Raw genomic sequence first — 23,695 nt, forward strand, 5'->3', positions numbered from 1 at the left:
AGAGTCAAAAGCCTTGGCCAGGTTGATGAAGACAGCTGCACAGTACTGTCTTTTATCGATGGCGGTTATGATATTGTTTAGTACCTTGAGCATGGCTGAGGTGCACCAGTGACCAGCTCGGAAACCGGATTGCACAGTGGAGAAGGTACGGTGGGATTCGAGATGGTCAGTGATCTGTTTATTAACTTGGCTTTCGAAGACTTATGAGAGGCAGGGCAGGATAGATATAGATAGATATGTCTGTAGCAGTTTGGGTCTAGAGAGTCACCCCTTTTGAAGAGTGGGATGACCGCGGCAGCTTTCCAATCTTTAGGGATCTCGGACGACACGAAAGAGGTTGAACAGGCTGGTAATAGGGGTTGCAACAATGGGGCGGATAGTTTTAGAAAGAGAGGGTCCAGATTGTCTAGCCCAGCTGATTTGTACGAGTCCAGGTTTTGCTGCTCTTTCAGAACATCTGTTATCTGGATTTGGGTGAAGGAGAAGCTGGGGAGGCTCGGGCGAGTAGCTGCGGATTGTAAACTGTTATGATGAAAGCATGTTGATAAAACAGTAGCTAAGATGTGGAGAAGTCTGTCCATATTAAAGCTCTGATTTGCTTTTTTAACAACACTGTCAACAAGGCAGGTACTACAGGCTCTAGTTTTGTTGCACCTGGACTGCTGTTCAGTCGTGTGGTCAGGTTCCACAAAGAAGGACCTCAGAAAATTACAATTGGCTAAGAACAGGGCAGCACGGCTGGCCCTTAAATGTACATGGAGCGCTAACATGAATAATATGCATGTAAATCTCTCATGGCTCAAATTGGAGGAGAGATTGACTTCATCATTACTTGCTTTTGTAAGAAGTGTTGACATGGTGAATGCACCGAACTGTCTGTTTAAACTACTAGCACACAGCTCGAACACCCATGCATACCCCACAAGACATGCCAGATTAGGTCTCGTCACAATCCCCAAGTCATTAATAGACTTGGGGATGCGCGAAGTAACCCAGGGCCATAGCTACATGGAACTATATTCTTCATCAGGTAACTGATGCCAGCAGTAGAATTTGGATTTAAAAAACAGATAAAAATACACCTTATGAAACAGTGGAGATGAGAGACACACACAGGCACATATACACATGATTAGACATGCACTTTACACACACGTATTGTAAATATGTGGTGGTGGCCTGAGGAAACACACTGAATGTGTTGGATAAGGTGTTATGAAATGTAATTACATGTACTTTTTTAAACTATGTAAATGTCTTATGTTGCTGGAACCCAGGAAGAGCAGCTGCTGCCTTGGTTGACATTCACAAGTTCGCTCGGCCAGACGGAATACCAGGGCGCCTTGTTAAAACACGCACAGCATGCACTAGCTGACAAGTGTCGTCACGGACATTTTCAATCGTTCCTTGTCCCAGTCTGTAATCCCAACTTGTTTCAAGCTGACCACCATTGTACTTGTTCCAAAGATCTCCAAGGTAACCTGCCTAAATGACTATCGCCCTGTAGCACTCATATATGTAATCATGAGGTGCTTTGAAAGGCTGGTCATGACACAACAACACCATCATCCCAGGCGCCCTGGACCCACTCCATTTCGCATACCGGCCCAACAGATCCACAGATGACGCAATCTCAATTGTACTTTACACTGCCCTCTCCCACCTGGACTGAGGGGGAAACAACTATGTGAGAATGCTGTTCATAGACTACAGCTCAGTGTTCATCACCATAGTCCCCTCCAAGCTCATCACCAAGCAAGGGCACCCTGCGACTGAATACTACCCTCTGCAACTTGATCCTAGACTTCCTGATGGGCCGGCCCAGGTGGTGAGGCTAGGTAACAACACAGGTGTGTGTTGCCTACCCTTCAGGTGTGTGCGCTTTGTCCTCTCCTGTACTCCCTGTTCACCCACAACTGCATGGCCACGCACGACTCCAACACCATAAAGTTTGCTGATGACACGACGTGGTAGGCCTGATCACCAGTGTGGTGCCAGGACAACAACCTCTCCCTCAACGTCAGTAACACTAATGCCCCCATCCACATCCACATCAACGAGGCTGTAGTGGAGCAGGTCGAGAGCTTCAAGTTCCTTGGTGTCCACATCAAGCCTGCACAGTCGAAGAGGGCATGACAGCTTCTCTTGCCTCTCAGCAGGCTGAAAAGATTTGGCATGGGCCCTCAGGTCCTCAAAAAGTTTGAGAGCATCTTGACTGGCTGCATCACCGCTTGTTATGGTAAATGTACCGCCTCGACTGCAAAGCCTACAGAGCTTGGTGCAGACAGCCAGTACATCACTGGGGCCGAGCTACCTGCCATCCAGGTGTTATGTATGGTACGACGTGCTGTACGTCATACTGTATGTTGTTATGGTTTACGACAGTGTGCTGCTTTACGGATGAATGGGTTGTCAGAATGAGTGGCACATGTCATTAAATGACAGAGTGATGTACAATGTGAAACTGTGCAGATGTGCGTTCTTCTACAGCTAGGCTAGATATAACATTGGCGACGAGGATGGGATGAATTCAGTTTACCACCGCCAGCACCATTCCTCGCCGTGCCTGGCGAACCTCCAGTCCCGTGGAATAACTGGCTCGAAAGCTTTAACACTTATCTCGAAGCTATGGACTTTTCTACAATCTCCAACAAGCGGAGGACAGCACTGCTCCGTCACTGCCTCGGTACAGAGGGACAGAGGATTTTCAGAGCGCTTGGATCGGCTCCTACATTCACTGCTGCAGTCAGCCTCCTACGGAACCACTTCGCCGGGAAAGAGCGAGTGCTCCTCCGACGCTACCGGCTACGGAAGAGACACCAACGGTCGGGTGAGTCCATTCAAAGCTACGTGGCTAATCTGAGGGATTTGGCTAGCTCTTGTAACTACGGGACTCTTCAGGACGAGATCATCAGGGATCAGTTGATAGAGGGGACGTTATGTGAAAAGACAAGGGAGAAACTACTTTTGAAATCGGATAATTTACAACTAGATGGAGCTATTAAATAGCACTCCAGGTTGAAGCGGCGTTGGAATGCTCTTCTATGCTAACAGACAGCTCTGCAGCATACACTCGGCCCCCAGCCATTCTCACACAGCAGCTTCAGCCCGAGCAGGCACACTACAATGATCATGCGCTGCGCACGGCCTCCCACGTCGATAGCTGCATGGACACAGACACCGGCATGCCTGTGCAGCAGGCACACAGACAAACAGACAGAAGTAGCTGTGGCAACTGTAGGGCTAGCTCTCACAATTCAAGGGCTTCAAACTGCCCAGCCCGTGGGAAAATATGCAAGAACTGTTCAAAATACAATCACTTTGCGAAAGTGTGTCGTTCTGCCCCAGCTACAAGCTCCACCCAGCACAGGCCCTTAGTTTCATCTCACTCTCAACATGTACACACGGAAATCCGAACTGTCTCCACCAACCATGTTATTCAGGACATGCACTGTGCAGCTGGGTGAGGTGGGTTTGCCTTTGCTGCTGGATACTGGCGCTGCGGGGTCGTTGCTCAACCTTGCCACTTACTACAAGTTTTTCAGTCACCTACCACTCCAACAGCCTTCCACTGCCCTGTGTGGGTACGGTAGATCCAAGATAGACATTGTAGGCACCCTCCAGGTCCCAGTACACTACGGCACCAAGCATCTGCCATCATTCACATTTCATGTTGCAAAGCGGGGTGCCAACCTCTTGGGCCTCGACCTCTTCACAGGCTTGGGATTCACACTGAGAGATGTCAGTGGGTCAGCTATCCACCAGGTTAACTGCACATGGCAACAGAACTGGCCAACTCTGTTTGATGGACTGGGCTGCCTCACAGCCTTTACTCACAGGCCCCTAGTGAATCCGGAAGTGACCCGTCATGCAGCCCCTGCGGCGCATTCCCTTTGCACTGCGTGATGACGTCACAAAAGATCTCCAGGCACAGTTGGATGCAGGCATCATTGAGCCAGTCAACGCTGCCCCCTGGATTTCAAACTTGGTCATTGCAACCAAAAAGTCAGGTGTAATCCGGACCTGTGTGGATCTCCGTGCTGTGAACAAGGCCGTTGTCCCGGATAAGTACCCGTTGCCTACAGCTGAGGAGCTGACCGCACAATTCCATGGCTCCACGATCTTCACGAAGCTTGACCTTCGTCAGGGTTATCTTCAGGTACCCCTCCATGCAGCTAGCAGAGACCTCACGGCCTTTGTCACACATGCTGGCGTGTTCAGATATACACCCATGCTTTTTGGACTTAGCTCCGCCCCCAGCTGCTTCCAGAAGGTGATGAGCACCATCCTCGCTGGAATACCTGGGGTGGCGGTCTATCTGGATGACATCGTGGTCCACGGCCCTGACCTCCACATCCATGATTATCGACTCCACAGAGTATTCAGCGCTCTACTGCAGAACAACCTGACCCTTAACGGTGGAAAGTGCACCTTTGCAGCTCCAGCCATCGAGTTTGTGGGGTTCCGCCAGTCGGCCAAAGGCATTGCCCCATTCATGTCGAACATTGAAGCTGTCCACCGGATCCCGGAACCGACCTCAGCCTCTCAGGTTGCCTCATTCTTGGGCATGACAGCTTACTACCTCCGGTTTCTGCCCCACTACTCCCAGACCACAGCGCCCCTTCGCCAGCTCCTCAAGAAGGATGAGCCATGGGCCTGGATGGCAGCCTGCTCAGACGCGGTCCGCTCACTGAAGAGCCAGCTCACCACAGCCCCAGTCTTGGCTCACTTTGACCCTGTCTGCCCCACCATTGTCACATGTGACGCCTCAGCTGGAGCACTAGGAGCTGTCCTCTCACAGCTGCAGAAGGGCATTGAGAGGCCCGTCGCCTTTGCCTCAAGGGCCCTGAGCCCCACAGAACAACGGTACTCTGGGCGAACGAGAAGCACTGGCCTGTGTCTGGGCGTGCGAAAGGTGGCACCTCTACCTATATGGCCGTCTGTTCACGCTCCGAACCGACCACCAGTCCCTCACAACGCTACTGTCGGCATCAGGAACTGGCCACAAGCCACTTCGGCTGCACAGATGGCCCGACTGCCTCAGACAGTACGACTATCAGCTGAAGTTCACTCCGGGGAGGGATAACGTGGTGGCAGACCTCCTCTCACGCTCCTTTGACGCTCCTACTCCGACCGTCTTGCCAGACGACAACGAAACAGAGCTTGTACAAATGCTTTACGCTCCTCTTCAGTCAGTCGTCTCACTGGAGGAGCTGAAGCAAGCATCGGAACAGGATCCCACACTGTCTACCCTGCGCACCTACATACGCACTGGATGGCCAGCACACGTGCCGGAAGAGCTGGCGACTTTCGCCAGGGTGAAGCACGAACTTTCTTGCTGGGAAGAAGTCTGTGTCTCTCGAGGGTTTTGCACTGTGGTCCCAAGTGGTCTGCGTGCGCGTGTTCTATCCATGGCACTTGGGCATAGTGAAGGTCAAACAGCGATGTCGAGACCTTGTGTGGTGGCCAGGCATCGACCACGACATTGAAACCCTGGTCAGGGATTGTGCTGCATGCCTCCTCAGTGGGAAAACAGGACAGTCCGCCCCACCCCCCCCCTGCAGCCCCTCGCATGGCCGTCCCGCCCCTGGGAGCACATCCAACTGGACATCTGTTGCGAGATCCATGGACACGCAAACGCAGTCCCTCACCATCAGCGCTTCCTGGTGGTGGTGTATGACCTCCACTCTAAGTGGCCAGAAGTGGTTCCTGTCGGAACTGTCACAGCACAGGCCATCGTGGACATCCTAGACAGCCTGTTCACAAGGTGGGGCCTACCCCTCACCCTTACCACGGACAATGGGCCCCAGCTAACCTCTGCCGAGTTCTCTTCATATCTCAGCAACAATTGAATCAAACACATCCGCACGGCCTACTACAACCCACAAGCTAACAGAGGGGTGGAACGCTTCAACCAAATGCTGAGGAACGGTATCAGAGCGCACCTGGTCCAGGGGTGCACGTTCCATACTGCTTTGAATCAAACGCTAATGCACTACAGAGCAAGCAAACACACAACAACACAGGTCTCCCCGGCATCCCTCATGCTAGGTTGTGAGATGGAACTGCCATTGGACAGACTCAGAACACAGAGAGTAGCAGAACCGGCGACTATGTGCACCCAAGAACAGCAGGCAGTGACCAGGGACCAAAGAGCAATGAAACAGCGTTTTGACAAGGCACACAGGGTGAAGAAGTCGATCATCCAAGTGTCTGACTGGGTCCGAGCCCGACGGCCTCAGCGCTGCAACAAAATAGCCTCATTCTGGTCGGACCCCTTGCAGGTCAGTCGACAACTGGGGCCCGCCACATTCATGTTGAGCAATGGATCACGCTGACACGCCAGCCGCCTCAGAAAAGTCCCTGCCCCTCGAGGAATATGAATGCACACAGAACAGACATGCAGGCCAGAGACGCCACCGGATGGACCTCCACTACCACCCGAGCCCCAGCCTCTGTGGGCTCCCCAAGGGCCAGAGCCACAAGCGGTGGCGGTTGAAGAAAGGCCTATGCGGGCACGAACTCGCCCTGCTCATCTGGGGGACTACTTAACCTCTTTTCATTCTTAGCCTCTGGTAGGTGTCTTAGTCAACGTCCAGGTTAATGGACTGAACTGGCTAGTTTGGAGAGTCCTTCCGTTTAAGGGTTAATGTTTATTTCTTACAGGTATCACTCTAGGTTCTTGCCCTATGGACATTTTATATATGGTACCAGTCCCTGGTTTTGGAAAGGGGGGGGGGAAATGTTATGTATGGTACGACGTGCTGTACGTCATACTGTACGTTGTTATGGTTTACGACAGTGTGCTGCTTTACGTATGAATGGGTTGTCAGAATGAGTGGCACATGTCATTAAACAAGAGTGATGTACAATGTGAAACTGTGCAGATGTGCGTTCTTCTACAGCTAGGCTAGATAGAACACCAGGACCTCTCTATCAGGCGGTGTTAGAGGGCCTGAAAAATGTTTGCAGATGACTCAACACTATACACATCAGCTACTACAGTGACTGAAATGACTACAACACTCAACAAAGAGCTGCAGTTACTTTCAGAGTGGGTGGCAAGGAGTAAGTTATCCCTAAATATTTCTAAAACTAAAAGAATTGCATTTGGAACAAAACACTCACTAAACCCTAAACCTCAACTAAATCTTGTAATAAATAATGTGGAAATTGAGCATGTTGAGATGACTAAACTGCTTGGAGTAACACTAGATTGTAAACTGTCATGGTCAAAACATATTGATGCAGTAGTAGCTAAGATGGGGAGAAGTCTCTATGATAAAGCGCTGCTCTGCCTTCTGAACAACACTATCAACAAGTTTTGTCGCACCTTGACTACTGTTACGTCGTGTGGTCAGGTGCCACAAAAAAGGACTTACAGTCGTGAAGAGGGCATGGCAGTTCCACTTCCCCCCCAGGAGGCTGAAAAGATTTTACATGGGCCTTCAGATCCTCAAAAAGTTTGGCTGGGGGAGAGAAAAGTGAGAGAGACAGATTAAGTGAATGAATAATGCTTGTGGTGGAAATCAGCTTTGAAATCTGCATACTTTTCATTATTGTTTGGATATTATCACAAAGTACTAGGGTAGTGAATTTATGTTAGTTTCAGCTGTAAGATAGCAAGGAAAGTTAATCTACAAAGCTGGAAGCTACCTGTATCTTCTTCCATTATAAAGTGTTCTAGCCTGTATGGACGTTGTTTTGCGAACAGTAATTAACAGCTTCAACATTTCTACATGCCGCGTCACATTATTTAAGTGTGTTAACTTCTTGCAGCATGAGTGGGGAGCTAAACATGATGCAGCCCAGACTCCCAGTGAAGGCTAGCAATGGATATGAGGTGCAGGCACGGTGCGCTCTGTGGGAGACATCGTTTGCACTGATAGACAGACCTGAGACACACATTTGACAGAAGTACCGAAAGTAACAAAAATTCTAGTACTGAAACGTTTTTCATGTTCTAGTATCAAAAAAGTATCGAAGTATTGGTATACTGTTCAATACTAATGATGAGTGTAAAAGTGTGTGTATATGTGAATGTGTCTGGGTAATAGGGATCAGAGGTATCCAGATTTTCATATCGTCATACCTTCCTTTTCTTATCCCGGGATTTACAGTATTACAAGGTTGCAAGATCGAATCCTCGAGCTGACAAGGTAAAAATCTGTCGTTCTGCCCCTGAACAAGGCAGTTAACCCACTGTTCCTAGGCTGTCACTGAAAATAAGAATTTGCCTAGGTAAAATAATAAAAAAATGACCGGCTTAGTACACAAGGGGCGCCCAAAAATGCAACAAAAGCCCATTGGGTGTCTATAACCAGAATGCTAACAAAATTAGCACAAGTAATAGCAAAATTTCATGGAGGCTGCTAGCTAAATATGCTAACGAGCACAAACGAAAATAAACGAATTGCTAAAACTGCCGATCCAGCTCATGAAGTTATACATATATAGGTAGGAGCTACCGAATATAATTTTTGGTGAGTTTGGACATTTGTAAGCGAATGTCAACACGAGACATTGTGCAAATGAACAAAGTTTTGACGCATGCTTGTCTGAAGGAATAACAGTACTGGCTCTGGAGCAGCATGTGTACACGCTATGTCTGTGTGGAGTCTGGAATCACTAGGGAAACGGCCTGCCTGCTTGGCTCGGAAAAGATGGGGGTGCAGCAGACAGGCCGAGAATGTTTTGTAAACGCAGATCTAAAATGCTTGTTATTGTAATTTCTGCTCGGCATCAGACTAAGTTTGTGCTTCAGTTGCACTTCTCCATTCAGATGAGAATTCACAAATGTGCATTCTATCAGCAGAGCTCTGACTGATGTGTAGCTACTTTTCTCTGGTACCTTTCTAGGTGTAGCCAAACTACTTTTACCGGTAAAATGCTAGATTAACTTTAAGCAAAACATTAGGAAATGTAGCTCGCTACATTCTTTCTATGATAAACATTAGAAATATGATGGCAATGCATCATTTTTGTAAAAAATACCTTGCTTTTTCATTGTAAGCTCATTTACTTGTGTGGCTGCTAAATAAATAGCGTTGCACTTCTGTTGTCATGTGATGAAAGTGAAGCCATTTTCTACCAAATGTGTTGCACTAAGGCTGTCAAACAATTAAAATAATGAATTGCGATGAATCACATTACATTCTGTAGTTAATTGCCATTAATCGCCAATTTTGTATTTCATCAAATTTTGTGCTAAAGAAAAAAAGCAGTATATTGTGTTATAGGTATGTAAGAACTGAAGCACAAGAAATATTCTGTATCAGAATGTTTTTAAGACAAATAGAGTTAAGAAAAATATTTACTAAATAAACTAGAAGTAAAAAATAAAAGTGCAATGATAAAATAACAATAACGAAGCTATATACATTCGCTACCAATTCAATGTGCGGGGGTACAGGTTAGTCGAGGTAATTGAGGTAATATATACAAGTAGGTAGGGGATAATTCATAGATTAATAAACAGCGAGTAGCAGCAGTGTAAAATAAGGGGGGGGGCGGGGGGGGTCAAAGGGTAGCCATTTGATTAGCTGTTCATCAGTCTTATGGCTCGGAGGTAGAAGCTGTTAATATGCCTTTTGGACCAGGAAGCTTGGCCCCACGCACTACCCTCTGTAGCACCTTGCGGTTGGAGGCCGAGCAGTTGCCATACCAGGAGGTGATGCAACCAGTCAGGATGCTCTCAATGGTGCAGCTGTAGAACTTTTTGAGGATCTGAGAACCCATGCTCAATCTTTTCAGTCTCCTGAGGGGGAATAGGCATTGTCATGCCCTCTTCACAACTGTCTTGGTGTGTTTAGACCATGATAGTTTGTTGATGTGGACACCAAGGAACTTGATGCTCTCAACCTGCTTCACTACAGCCCTGTCGATGAGACTGGGGGCGTTTTCAGCCCTCCGTTTTCTGTAGTCCACCATCATCTCCTTTGTCTTGATCACGTTAACCTGTCTGGGCTAGGGGGCAGTATTTTCACGGCTGGATGAAAAACGTACCCAATTTAAACAGGTTACTACTCTGGCCCAGAAACGAGAATATGCATATTATTAGTAGATTTGGATAGAAAACAGTCTGAAGTTTCTAAAACTGTTTGAATGGTGTCTGCGAGTATAACAGAACTCATATGCCAGGCCAAAACCTGAGAAAATTCCAAGCAGGAAGGGGAAAGTCTGAGAATTGTAGTTCTTCTTTTCATTCTCTATCGAAACTACAGTGTCTGTGGGGTGACGTTGCACTTCCTAAGGCTTCCATTGGCTGTCTAAAGCCTTCCGAAAGTGGTTTGAGCATTTTCTTGTCACTGGGCAGATAATAGCTCAGTTACTGAGTGGTCTGCCTGGCAACAAAGGGATTGGATATGCTCGGTCCCGCGAGTGCGCCCCTCCTTCTTTTTCTTCTTGAATGAATATGATATTGTCCGGTTGGAATATTATCGCAATTTTATGTTAAAAATACCATAAAGATTGATTTTAAACAGCGTTTGACATGCTTCTAAGTACGGTAATGGAACATTTTGACTTTTCGTCTCTCGTTCCACGCTCGCGCGTTATGCCTTTGGATAAGTGATCTGTACGCACGAACAAAACGGAGGTATTTGTACTTAAATATGGATTATTTTGAACAAAAACAACATTTCTTGTGGAAGTAGCAGTCCTGGGAGTGCATTCTGATGAAGATCAGCAAAGGTAAGAGAATATTTCTAATACTAATTCGGAGTTTAGGTTGCCCCGAACTTGGCGGGTGTCTGAATAGCTCACCGTGATGGCTGAGCTATGTACTCAGAATATTGAAAAATTTGCTTTCTCCGTAAAGCTATTTTAAAATCTGACACAGCGGTTCCATCTATCTATAATTCTTCAAATAATTGTTATATATTTTGTCAACGTTTATGATGAGTATTTTTGTAAATTGATGTGCACATTCACTGGACGTTTTGGTGGGGATACATTTTCTGAACATCACGCGCCAATGTAAAATGCTGTTTTTGGATATAAATATGATCTTTATCGAACAAAACATACATGTATTGTGTAACATAATGTCCTAGGAGTGTCATCTGATGAAGATCGTCAAAGGTTAGTGCTTCATTTAGCTCTGTTTTGGGTTTTATTGACACATGTCCTTGCTTGGAAAATGGCTGTGTGATTATTTTTGTCTATGTACTCTCCTAACATAATCTAATGTTTTGCTTTCGCTGTAAAGCCTTTTTGAAATCGGACAATGTGGTTAGATTAACAAGAGGTGTATCTTTAAAATGGTGTAAAATAGTTGTATGTTTGAGAAAGTTGAATTATGACATTTTGTTGTTTTTGAATTTTCCCCCTGATATTTCACTGGCTGTGTCCCACAGGTGCCATAGAAGTTAAGGGAGAGGTTTTTGTCATGGCACCACACTTGCAGGTCTCTGACCTCCTCCCTATAGGCTTTCTCATCGTTGACGGTGATCAGGATTACCACCGTGGTGTCATCTGCAAATTGAATGATGTTGTTGGAGTCGTGCTTGGCCACGCAGTCATGGGTGAACAGAGAGTACAGGAGGGGACTAAGCACACACCGCTGGGGGTCCCCGTGTTTAAGTTCAGCATGGCAGATGTGTTGTTGCCTACCCATGTGTTGTTGCCTACCCTTACCACCTGGGGTCGCCCTTCAGGAAGTCCAGGATCCAGTTGCAGATGAAGGTGTTTAGTCCCAGGGTCCTTAGCTTAGTGATGAGCTTTGAGGGCACTATGGCTTTGAACGCTGAGCTCTAGTCAATGAGCAGCATTCTCACGTAGGTGATCCTTTTGTCGAGGTGGGAAAGGGCCGTGTGGAGTGCAATAGAGATTGCATCATCTGTGTATCTGTTGGGACGGTATGCAAATTGAGTAGGTCTAGGGTTTCTGGGATAACGGTGTTGATGTGAGCCTTTCAAAGCACTTCATGGCTACAGACATGAGTGCTACGGGTCAGTAGTCATTTTTGCAGGTTACCTTGTTTTTCTTGGGCACAGGGACTATGGTGGTCTGCTCCAAACGTACGTATTACAGACTCGGCCAGGGAGAGGTTGAAAATGTCAGCGAAGACACTTGCCAGTTGGTCACCGCATGCTCGGAGTACACGTCCTGGTAATCTGTCTGTCCCTGCGGCCTTGTGAATGTTGACCTGTTTAAAGGTATTACTCACATTGGCTATGGCGAGCGTGATCACACAGTCATCCGGAACAGCTAGTGCTCTCATGCATTCTTCAGTGTTGCTTGCCTCGAAGCGCGCATAGAAGTTATTTAGCTCGTCTGGTAGACTTGTGTCACTGGGCAGCTCGCGGCTGGGCTTCCCTTTGTAATCCGTAATAGTTTGCAAGCCATGACGTCCTGTATTTACGCTTTGCCTGTTTGATGGTTGGTCTGAGGACATAGCTGGATTTCTTATAAGCGTCTGGGTTAGAGTCCCGCTCCTTGAAAGCGGCAGCTCTGACCTTTAGCTCAGTGTAATCCATGGCTTCTAGTTGTGTGGACAACATCATCAATGCACTTATTGATGATGCTGGTGACTGATGTGGCATACTCCTCAATGCCATCGGATGAGTTCCGGAACATATTCCAGTCTGTGCTAGCAAAACAGTCCTGTAGCTTAGCATCTGCGTAATCTGACCACTTCCGTATGGAGCGAGTCACTGGTACTTCCTGCTTTAGTTTTTGCTTTTAAGCAGGAATGAGGAGGATAGAATTATGGTCAGATTTGCCAAATGGAGGGCGCGGGAGAGCTTTGTACGCATCTCTGTGTGTAGAGCAATGGTGGTCTAGAGTTCTTTATCTCTTGTTGCACTTGTAACATGCTGGTAGACATGAGGTAAAACGGATTTAAGTTACCCTGCATTAAAGTCCCCGGCCACTAGGAGCGCCGCCTCTGGATGAGAATTTTCTTGTTTGCTTATGGCTTTATACAGCTCTTTGAGTGTGGTCTTAGTGCCCACATCGGTTTGTGGTGGTAAATAGACAGCTACGAACTGTTATTGACAAATAAACAGAGACTGCCACCCCCTGTCTTACCGGAGGCAGCTGTTCGGTCTTGCCGATGCATGGAAAAACCAGCCAACTGTATATTACCCATGTCGTCGTTCAGCCACGACTCGGTGAAACGTAAGATATTACCATTTTTAATGTCCCGTTGGTACGATAGTCTTGAACGGAGCTCATCCATTTTATTTTCCAATGATTGGAAGTTGGCCAATATGATGGATAGTAGAGACGGGTTACCCACTCTCCGACGAATTCTCACAAGGCACCCTGACCTATGTTCCCTGTATTGGCGTCTTCTCTTCATGCAAATGACGGAGATTTGGGCCTGGTAGGGTATCTGGAGTAAATCCTTCGCGTCCGACTCGTTAAAGAAAAAAATCTTCATCCAGTTCGAGGTAAGTAATCGCTGTTCTGATATCCAGAAGCTCTTTTCGGTCATAAGATACAGTGGCAGAAACATTATGTACAGAAGAAGTTACAAACAATGCGAAAAAACACAAAATAGCACAATTGGTTAGGAGCCAGTACAACAGCAGCGATCGCCACCGGTGCCATTCTATGATTTTGCCTGTAATCCATGGTTTTTGGTTTGGATACTTTATTATAGTTTTGAAACAAGGTCTAGTTGTGGCCGCAACCGACTACATTATGAACAACTCTTGGCGGAATGCATTGCTTGACTCAAACTGCAGCCTCGAAGCATTTCGTTCTCGAGTTCGAGTTTGTTGAGCAAAGGCTGTGTATGTTTGGTTCTACAAAGCTGTGTCCATAACATTCAATAATCAATTAATTGCATTCGTTCTTGCACATGCGATCAATTATCAGTTCTGAACATATATTTTTCTTCTCTATGCTGCCTACAGCATTATCTATTTTCCTGCACGCATACGCCTATACAGTACCTGCATGACAGACAGTTGTTGGTTGGAACATGTCTTTGGAGCCACTGAACCCGACGAGCGTGTATCAAACTTCCTGAAGGACTCATTGCGGCCAGCAAGTCAAACAAACGTCTAAAATGAAAGAGTGACTCAGAAAAACAAATCATGACTCGGTAAAAAGAGCTGTTCAAAAATAATGAATCATTCGCAAACTATTTTCACAAATTTCTGTCCCCACCCTTCTAGAGCAGGTTGAGACTGACAATGTAAATTGACCAAGAGTTTCTCAGTCTTTACGGATTTAGCATGTGATTGAAGCTGATGCTCATTTGCATATTCAGTGCTTGTAGAGGGAAAAAAAGGGACTTTTTGGAGGCTGTGGAGAGAAACCCTTTTAGCTTTGTTTGTAGTGGGCATAATATTTCTCATGTATGATATTAGAAATACCTCACATGTGACACCTAATAAGACTAAGCAATTAGCCCATTAAATTAGTTGTCTTCATCTGACTCCGTAGGATAAATCGGAATATGCAAGAAGACTATGGTTGAGTTACAGTAATAGGCAATGAAGAAATGTCTGAGAATAGAATTCTAAATACAAGTTTATTTAACTACTTTGTAAAAAAAAAAATGGATTCACATACAAGGCATAAAGTTTAAGTAAGAAGACATTATTCTAATCATGGAGAGAGAGAAATCATAGCCTGAAATGCCAGGCTCCAAAAGTCCATGGGGTGGAGAGAGAAGGAAAGAAAGAGTATCTCACCCCAGCAGGTCAGGAACAAGTAAGACAAAGAACAATTAATCTTAGACCCTTTTTATAAAAATATAAATTGTTTGGATTCAAAACCTGAGTTGTAATAATAATAGTATTACTGTAAAGTTAACCTCCAATCAGATATCAGACTTGTGTGACAATGGGGGTAGGCAAGACCAACACAGAGAATGTTGAATTCCTAAGACAACACAAATTCTTGCATACAGTTGATAAGAAGAGTTACTTCTCTGGCTGGGCTACCCTACATGTTTACATCTGTTGATCATATCAGTGACTCTTCTCAGATCTACACATATAGCTGGGGATGCAACCAAAGATAAAGCCATGTTTACATTCAATCTACCATCTAAGCATGCAAACGTGTGGCATTGCACCTGCTTTAAATAAAATGGTCCTATAGATCTGTATTGATTAAACTACATACAATTGCATTAATTATGCTTTGTCATACTTTGTCAATCAAAGGCTATTTCATACTTATTAATTTAATATAGACTTCATCAGAAAGACTATTGAAAATGAGCCTGAATAGATGAGAATGTTGTTGAACTGGTATGCATGTTGTAACACCTGATTCCCTCTTGTTTGCAGCTGATCAAGTATATGGAGATCAAGATATGCATGAAGTTGTCCGTAAACACTGCATGGACTACTTGGTAAGTTGTCTTCTTTCTTTGGTTATGTTGTGGAATTAATTCTAACCAAAGGAGAGAGACTTTTAGATTTCTTCAAAACAATTGAACTTTATTATTTAATTACTGCAGTAATGGAGCCATCAACAACCACCCTGGGAGGTGATTGTTGAGAACACAACGAGCAGAGATGATTTACTTCCTTTTATAGACTAAGCACATCCTTCTGAGTACGTGACAAACAACAGATGTGTGGAATGGGTCAAAGGTGAGGTTTTGTATGTGAGAAAGAAGTAACCCCCCCAGCCAGATAACATTTACAGTGGAGACTGTTCTAATTGCATATAAACCAGGTTTTCGCCCCAAAGACAAGGTTCCTCGTCAGCTGTCCACACCAGAGACATTTTCTCCCTGGTACCTCATAGTACACATTAGGTTATTAAATTATTGCATCTGAGCTCCTAGAGTGTGCGGCTCTCCTTTAATTTTTCAAACCTCATGGAACACAAACACCAACTCATTATATGGAATGCAGGCTGTAGGTTTTATCACCAAGCTATCATAAATCAATTGCCAGCAGCCAAGCCCCAGAGTCCCAACTCAGTCCCACAGACACAGATGAGAGAGTACTCATCAAAGCTATTTGATGCATAAACATTATTATAACATAATCTTGTAATATTCTACCATAGTTGCCAGTCAAATTTCACCTGTTGGGCTTTTTCTTAATGAAATGTGTACTGTAATTTCAGATGAAGAATGCAGACTACTTCTCGAACTACGTGACAGAAGACTTCACCACATACATCAACAGGAAGAGGAAAAACAACTGCCACGGGAATCACATCGAGATGCAGGCTATGGCAGAGATGTACAATCGGCCAGTAGAAGTTTACCAAGAGGGCACAGGTGTGTTTTTCAGTAGTGGGCCATGCCAGCTGCATGATCAGCAGAGCTGCCTGGTACTGTACACAGTTTTTAATTCTTGACCTTTGATTTCTGAATGTGTAGACATAGTAGTGCACTAAATTGATCAAGTAGTTCTGTTCACTCTTTTTTTCCCCCCTCTTCCAGAACCAATCAACACATTCCATGGCATTCATCAAAATAATGATGAACCAATCAGAGTCAGCTACCATCGTAACATTCACTACAACTCTGTGGTGAACCCCAACAAAGCCACAATTGGAGTAGGCCTTGGACTTCCTGCTTTCAAACCAGGGGTGGGTACCTACATTTTGTCTGTAGGACCTAACACTTAAGTGAGCAATATATCCTTGTAGTTTTTATATTATTAGAAAATACATATTTTTGGTGGTTACAAGTGATTGAGGACAAACGGTAGCGTAAGTGTTATGTGCCTTTTGGAGAGAGTTATTAGGTTCACCTTTATTCTCTTCCCATGATGGTGGTGATAATGACCCTGTTAACGACGGTGTGGCTCACTTCCTATGTGTGACTCAGTTGACCCCTTTGTCTCTCTAAGCACTGTTGCCTAAATTGTTGGCTTTCAGTGCATTGACATGTTACGCTTTCCAGCCTGCATTGCCTCTGAGGCACAGACGCATCCTACATTGCAGTGTCATTTCAGTGACAGACCGCTTAAGTTTAGTTAAATTATTATTTGATTCGTTGATAACATTAGCAGTTAGCTGGCATTGTTGTCAGCGTTGTCATCACTTCCATTGTCTTCATCAGCAACACTAGTAGTAAGCATTTAATGATGAATTGACTAAATGCAGCTTCTATGGGCTAGTCTTTCCTGCCTTTTAAATAGGATCAAAGTTCCTTGTGTTGTCAGTTAGCATCTGCCTTGTATTTATAAGACAAATAAGAATATTGTTGCTGAATGCAGCTTGTGTGCTTTGTGTGTGACACAACGTTCAAGCTGCTTATCTAATTGGTGAAAATGCAATGTCTGTTTATCAGACTCACTTTTACTTTATATGTTGTACCAAGAGGTTGTTTTTTGCTTAGGCCATACCAGCCTGGGTACACCCGATCTCGTCTGCTCTCGGAAGCTAAGCAGGAATGTCTTGAAGATGTCATGAAGATTACATAAAATCTTACTGAATTAATTAGCTCCCGCTCCAACTGACAGCCTGACTGTGTCTGGACGGACCCAGGCTTGGATGAAATGGATGACGTCCATGGGTCCGTCCAGACACAGTCAGCCAGCCAGCTAGGCTGTCAGTTGGAGTGGGAAAGTGTTATAAAAGTGACAGTTGTTGTGTTATCATAGCTTAATAACCTCTCAAACTCTGACACCTATGCATTTTCTAAATAATGCATAAAATTGTGAAGTACATTTTGGTTTCAAATCTACAAGTCCTACTATCACATGCTTAGTACTGTTATAAAGGTAAGAACTGTGAAACAACGTGTCTACTACAGAGCCCAAGAAACCCCTTGAAATGTACTTTTTTTGTTTGTTTTTTTCTTCGGAGGGGGGGGGTCCCCCATATTGGGGGACAAGATATTTGGAAGACTAGGTTTGAAATAAAATATGACGCCAATTACTATTCCAAAATGATTTTTTGTTGTTGTTGAAAATAATAATTGGTTTAATCTTTTACCTAATTGGTGCTCTAAACATGTGCAAATTCCCATAGGGACACAGCCATTTTAAAAGTGAAGGGCTTGTGCAACATGCCATGCCTTTTTCGTCTTACAGGAATGATATTCAGTGCCTTCGGAAAGAATTCAGACATTACATTACATTACATTTAAGTCATTTAGCAGACGCTCTTATCCAGAGCGACTTACAAATTGGTGCATTCACCTTATGATATCCAGTGGAACAACCACTTTACAATAGTGCATCTAAATCTTTTAAGGGGGGGGGTTAGAAGGATTACTTTATCCTATCCTAGGTATTCCTTAAAGAGGTGGGGTTTCAGGTGTCTCCGGAAGGTGGTGATTGACTCCGCTGTCCTGGCGTCGTGAGGGAGCTTGTTCCACCATTGGGGTGCCAGAGCAGCGAACAGTTTTGACTGGGCTGAGCGGGAACTGTGCTTCCTCAGAGGTAGGGGGGCCAGCAGGCCAGAGGTGGATGAACGCAGTGCCCTTGTTTGGGTGTAGGGCCTGATCAGAGCCTGAAGGTATGGAGGTGCCGTTCCCTTCACAGCTCCGTAGGCAATCACCATGGTCTTGTAGCGGATGCAAGCTTCAACTGGAAGCCAGTGGAGAGAGCGGAGGAGCGGGGTGACGTGAGAGATCTTGGGAAGGTTGAACACCAGACGGGCTGCGGCGTTCTGGATGAGTTGTAGGGGTTTAATGGCACAGGCAGGGAGCCCAGCCAACAGCGAGTTGCAGTAATCCAGACGGGAGATGACAAGTGCCTGGATTAGGACCTGCGCCGCTTCCTGTGTGAGGCAGGGTCGTACTCTGCGAATGTTGTAGAGCATGAACCTACAGGATCGGGTCACCGCCTTGATGTTAGTGGAGAACGACAGGGTGTTGTCCAGGATCACGCCAAGGTTCTTAGCACTCTGGGAGGAGGACACAAGGGAGTTGTCAACCGTGATGGCGAGATCATGGAACGGGCAGTCCTTCCCCGGGAGGAAGAGCAGTTCCGTCTTGCCGAGGTTCAGCTTGAGGTGGTGATCCGTCATCCACACTGATATGTCTGACAGACATGCAGAGATGCGATTCGCCGCCTGGTTATCAGAAGGGGGAAAGGAGAAGATTAATTGTGTGTCGTCTGCATAGCAATGATAGGAGAGACCATGTGAGGATATGACAGAGCCAAGTGACTTGGTGTATAGCGAGAATAGGAGAGGGCCTAGAACAGAGCCCTGGGGGACACCAGTGGTGAGAGCGCATGGTGCGGAGACAGATTCTCGCCACGCCACCTGGTAGGAGCGACCTGTCAGGTAGGACGCAATCCAAGCGTGGGCCGCGCCGGAGATGCCCAACTCGGAGAGGGTGGAGAGGAGGATCTGATGGTTCACAGTATCAAAGGCAGCAGATAGGTCTAGAAGGATGAGAGCAGAGGAGAGAGAGTTAGCTTTAGCAGTGCGGAGAGCCTCCGTGACACAGAGAAGAGCAGTCTCAGTTGAATGCCCAGTCTTGAAACCTGACTGATTAGGATCAAGAAGGTCATTCTGAGAGAGATAGCAGGAGAGCTGGCCAAGGACGGCACGTTCAAGAGTTTTGGAGAGAAAAGAAAGAAGGGATACTGGTCTGTAGTTGTTGACATCGGAGGGATCGAGTGTAGGTTTTTTCAGAAGGGGTGCAACTCTCGCTCTCTTGAAGACGGAAGACCCCTTGACTTTTTCCAAAATTTGTTAGGTTACAGCCTTATTCTAAAAAGCAAAAACAAGTTTTTAGAAATGTTTACAAATGTATTAAAAATAGACTGAAATATCACATTTTCTTAACTATTCAGACTCTTTACTCAGTACTTTGTTGAAGCACCTTGGTAGTGATAACAGCTTTAAGTGTTCTTGGGTATGACGCTATAAGCTTGGCACACCTGTATTTAGGGAGTTTCTCCCATTCTTCTCTGCAAATCCTCTCAAGCTCTGTCAGGTTGGATGGGGAGTGTCGCTGCATAGCTATTTTCAGATCTCTCCAGAGATGTTCGATCAGGTTCAAGTCCGGGCTCTGGCTGGGACACTTGTCCCGAAGCCACTCCTGCGTTGTCTTGGCTCTGTGCTTAAGGTTGTTGTCCTGTTGGAAGGTTAACCTTCACTCCAGTCTGTGGTCCTGAGTGCTCTGGAGAAGGTTTTCATCAAGGATCTCTCTGTGCTTTGCTCCGTTCATCTTTCCCTCGATCCTGACTAATCTTCCAGTTCTTGCCGCTGAAAAACATCCCCACGGCATGACGCTGCCACCACCATGCTTCACTGTAGGGATGGTGCCAGGTTTCCTCTAGACGTGATGCTTGGCATTCAGGCCAAAGAGTTCAATCTTGATTTCATCAGACCAGATAATCTTGTTTCTCATAGTCTGAGAGTCCTTTAGGTGCCTCTTGGCAAACTCCAAACGGGCTGTCATGTGCCTTTTACTGAGGAGTGGCTTCTGTCTGGCCACTTTACCATAAAGGCCTGATTGGTGGAGTGCTGCAGAGATGGTTGTCCTTCTGGAATGTTCTCCTATTGCCACAGAGGAACTCTAGAGCTCTGTCAGAGTGACCATCGGATTCTTGATCACCTCCTTGACCAAGGCCCTTTCTCCCCCGATTGCTCAGTTTGGCAGGGCGGCCAGCTCTAGCAAGAGTCTTGGTGGTTCCAAACTTCTATGGTTCCAAACTTCTATTTATGAATGATGGAGACCACCATGTTCTTGGGGACCTTCAATACTGCAGACATTTTTTTGTACCCTTCCCCAGATCTGTGCCTCTACAAAATCCTGTATCGAAGCTCTACGGACTATTCCTTTAACCTCATGGCTTGGTTTTTGCTCTGACATGTACTGTCAACTGTGGGACCCTATATAGACAAGTGTGTGCCTTTCCAAATCATGTCCAATCAATTGAATTTACAAACGGTCTTAGCAAACGGTCTGAGTACTTATTATTTTTTTTCTACAAACCTATTTTCACTTTGTTATTATGGGCTATTGTGTGTAAATTGATGAGGAACATTTTTTTAAATCAATTTTAGAATGTGGAAAAGGGGAAGGGGTCTGAATACTTTCCGAATGCACTGTAGTTAAATGGACTAAAGAGAAACAATGGGTATATATAGAAGATGTGCATTCTCATCCCCAGCATCTTTTTACGTGTCTATTTTCAAAGAATAAAGCTAAGAACATTAACAACTTCATAGTTAAGAACAATATACAGTTCCCTCCACTTATATTGGCACCCTTGGTAAATATCAGCAAAACGGGCTGTAAAAAAAAACGTCTTTGCTGTTTATCCTCTTGGTCTTTAATTCATAATATTCACAAAATATCTTACCTTTAAGTTAAGTAAAATGATTGAAAGTAAATAAATATAAATATTTTTTTCCCAAAACATGTGTGCCACAATTATTGGCACCCCTAGAAATTCTTATGAGTAAAATCTAACTGAAGTATATTCCCATTCATATTTTACATTTTTTAAGTTCACCTCAGTGATTAGGAATACTTAAGTGGTAAGCTATGACTTCCTGTTTCACTGTGGTATAAATATGAGGTGACATACAGGCCAAGTTCCCCTAGTCATCCATCACTAGGGGAAAGACCCGAGAATACAGTAATGATGTGCGACAAAAGGTTGTTCAGCTGCACAAATCAGGAAATGGCTATGAGAAAATAGCTCAATGGTTGAAAATGCCCATTTCCACTATCAGGGCAATAATTAAGACGTTTAAAGCAACTGGAGATGTTAACAATCGGCCTGGAAGAGGACGTGTGTCTATATTGACCCCACTCACAGTGAGGAGGATCATTAGAGTGGCCCAAAAAAATATCCAAGGATCTCCAATTACAGATGTTAGTTGGGTCTTGGGGTCAGAAAGTCTCCAAAACTACGATCAGACGCCACCTACGTAACTACAAGTTGTTTGGAAGGGTTGCCATAAAAAAGCCTTTGCTGTCATCAAACAACAAACTCAAACAACTACAGTTTGCCAAACGTTACTGGACCTTTCAATGGGACCGTGTTCTATGGTCAGATGTGACCAAAATAGATCTTTTTGGAAACAAACACCAGAGGTGGGTTTGGTGTAGACAGAAAGATTTCCATGCAGAAAATTACCTCATCCTCACTGAGGTATGGTGGTGGATCTTTGATGTTGTGGGCCTGTTTGTCTTCCAACGGCCCTGGACAACTTGTTAGGATACATAGTATCATGGACTCCATCAAGTACCAGCAGATATTAAATCAAAACCTGACTGCCTCTGGTAGGAAGCTTAAACTGGGCCTTGGTTGGATCTTCCACCAGGACAATGAACCAAAGCACACTTCAAAATCAACACAAAAGTGGTTCACTGTCAACAGAATCCAGGTTTTGCCATGGCCATCCCAGTCCCCTGGCCTAAACCCCATAGAAAACCTGTGGGATGAGCTGAAGAGGAGAGTCCACATGCGTGGACCTCGGAATTCCTGCCGTAAACCCTGGACCATTACTCCTGATCATCACAGCTAGCTAGCTGCCACCGAGTGACCCAGCCCCGAAGCTAGGCCTGAGCCAGGCCCCCCTCCCGGCCTACTCTGTGATCACTCGGCTACTCAGCCGATGCGTCCTGGACTCTACCCCAACACGGCTAAAATCCACTACTCCACCAGATCCTTGCCGTAAGCTCTGGACCTTTGCATCGGATCATCGCTGCTACCGAGTGGCTATAGTGGCTAATGCCTCTGCCCCGAAGCTAGCACCAGTAAGCCGCGAGCCAGGCGCATCTCCCGGCTAGCGAACGAAATTACTGCAACTACAATACCTCTTTCGCCATCTGGCCCGGACCCTTTGTCGACACGGCGTCCCGCCGGACCACCACGACTGGTCCACCGACGTAACTCCATCTGCTGTGCCCTCAACCGGCCTTTGCCGTACGTCGGAGCAGACGCTCTACTTACCACGGCCTGCTAACTTTAAACGCTGTGTCTCTCGCGTGCTAGCGTAGTAATGACTAGTCCCACTCAACTTGACTCAGATACCTCCTTTGTCCCACCTCCCACACATGCAGTGACCTCACCCAGCATAACTAGCCCGTCCAGAGATGCAACCTCTCTTATCATCACTCGGTGCCTGGGTTTACCTCCACTGTACCCACACCCCACCATACCCCAGTCTGTACATTATGCCCTGAATCTATTCTACCACGCCCAGAAATCTGCTCTTTTTATTCTCTGTCCCCAACGCACTAGGCGACCAGTTTTGATAGTCTTTAGCCGTACCCTCATCCTACTCCTCCTCTGTTCCTCGGGTGATGTGGAGGTTAACCCAGGCCCCGCGTGTCCGCAGGCACTCTCATTTGTTGACTTCTGTAACCGAAAAAGCCTTGGTTTCATGCATGTTAACATCAGAAGCCTCCTCCCTAAGTTTGTTTTACTCACTGCTTTAGCACACTCCGCTAACCCTGATGTCCTTGCCGTGTCTGAATCCTTGCTTAGGAATGCCACCAAAAATTCAGAGATTTCCATACCCAACTACAACATTTTCCATCAAGATAGAACTGCCAAAGGGGGAGGAGTTACAATCTACTCCAGAGATAGCCTGCAAAGTTCTGTCATACTTTCCAGGTCTTTGCCCAAACAGTTCAAGCTTCTAATTTTAAAAATGAATCTTTCCAGAAATATGTCTTTCACTGTTGACCCCCTCAGCTCCCAGCTGTGCCCTGGACACCATATGTGAATTGATTTCCCCCCCACCTATCTTCAGAGTTTGTTCTGTTAGGTGACCTAAACTAGGATATGCTTAACACCCCGGCAGTCCTACAATCTAAGCTAGATGCCCTCAATCTCAC

The 23,695-nt window shown here is 45.7% G+C and overlaps 1 protein-coding gene across 4 annotated transcripts in view; it reads left to right on the top strand.

Annotated features, from left to right (window-relative positions):
* LOC106571839 (OTU domain-containing protein 5-A) overlaps positions 1-23,695 on the top strand; it is a 94,656-nt gene that overhangs the window by 53,637 nt on the left and 17,324 nt on the right. For all 4 annotated transcript variants that reach the window (XM_014145311.2, XM_014145307.2, XM_014145310.2 and 1 more), the window contains 3 exons: positions 15,255-15,319; positions 16,048-16,204; positions 16,370-16,518. In XM_014145311.2, the coding sequence (XP_014000786.1) occupies positions 15,255-15,319; positions 16,048-16,204; positions 16,370-16,518 (371 nt within the window). The remainder of the gene's footprint in view (positions 1-15,254; positions 15,320-16,047; positions 16,205-16,369; positions 16,519-23,695) is intronic.

The sequence above is a fragment of the Salmo salar genome, chromosome ssa15, assembly GCF_905237065.1.
Source record: "Salmo salar chromosome ssa15, Ssal_v3.1, whole genome shotgun sequence".
In the NCBI taxonomy this organism is placed as follows: Eukaryota; Metazoa; Chordata; class Actinopteri; order Salmoniformes; family Salmonidae; genus Salmo; species Salmo salar.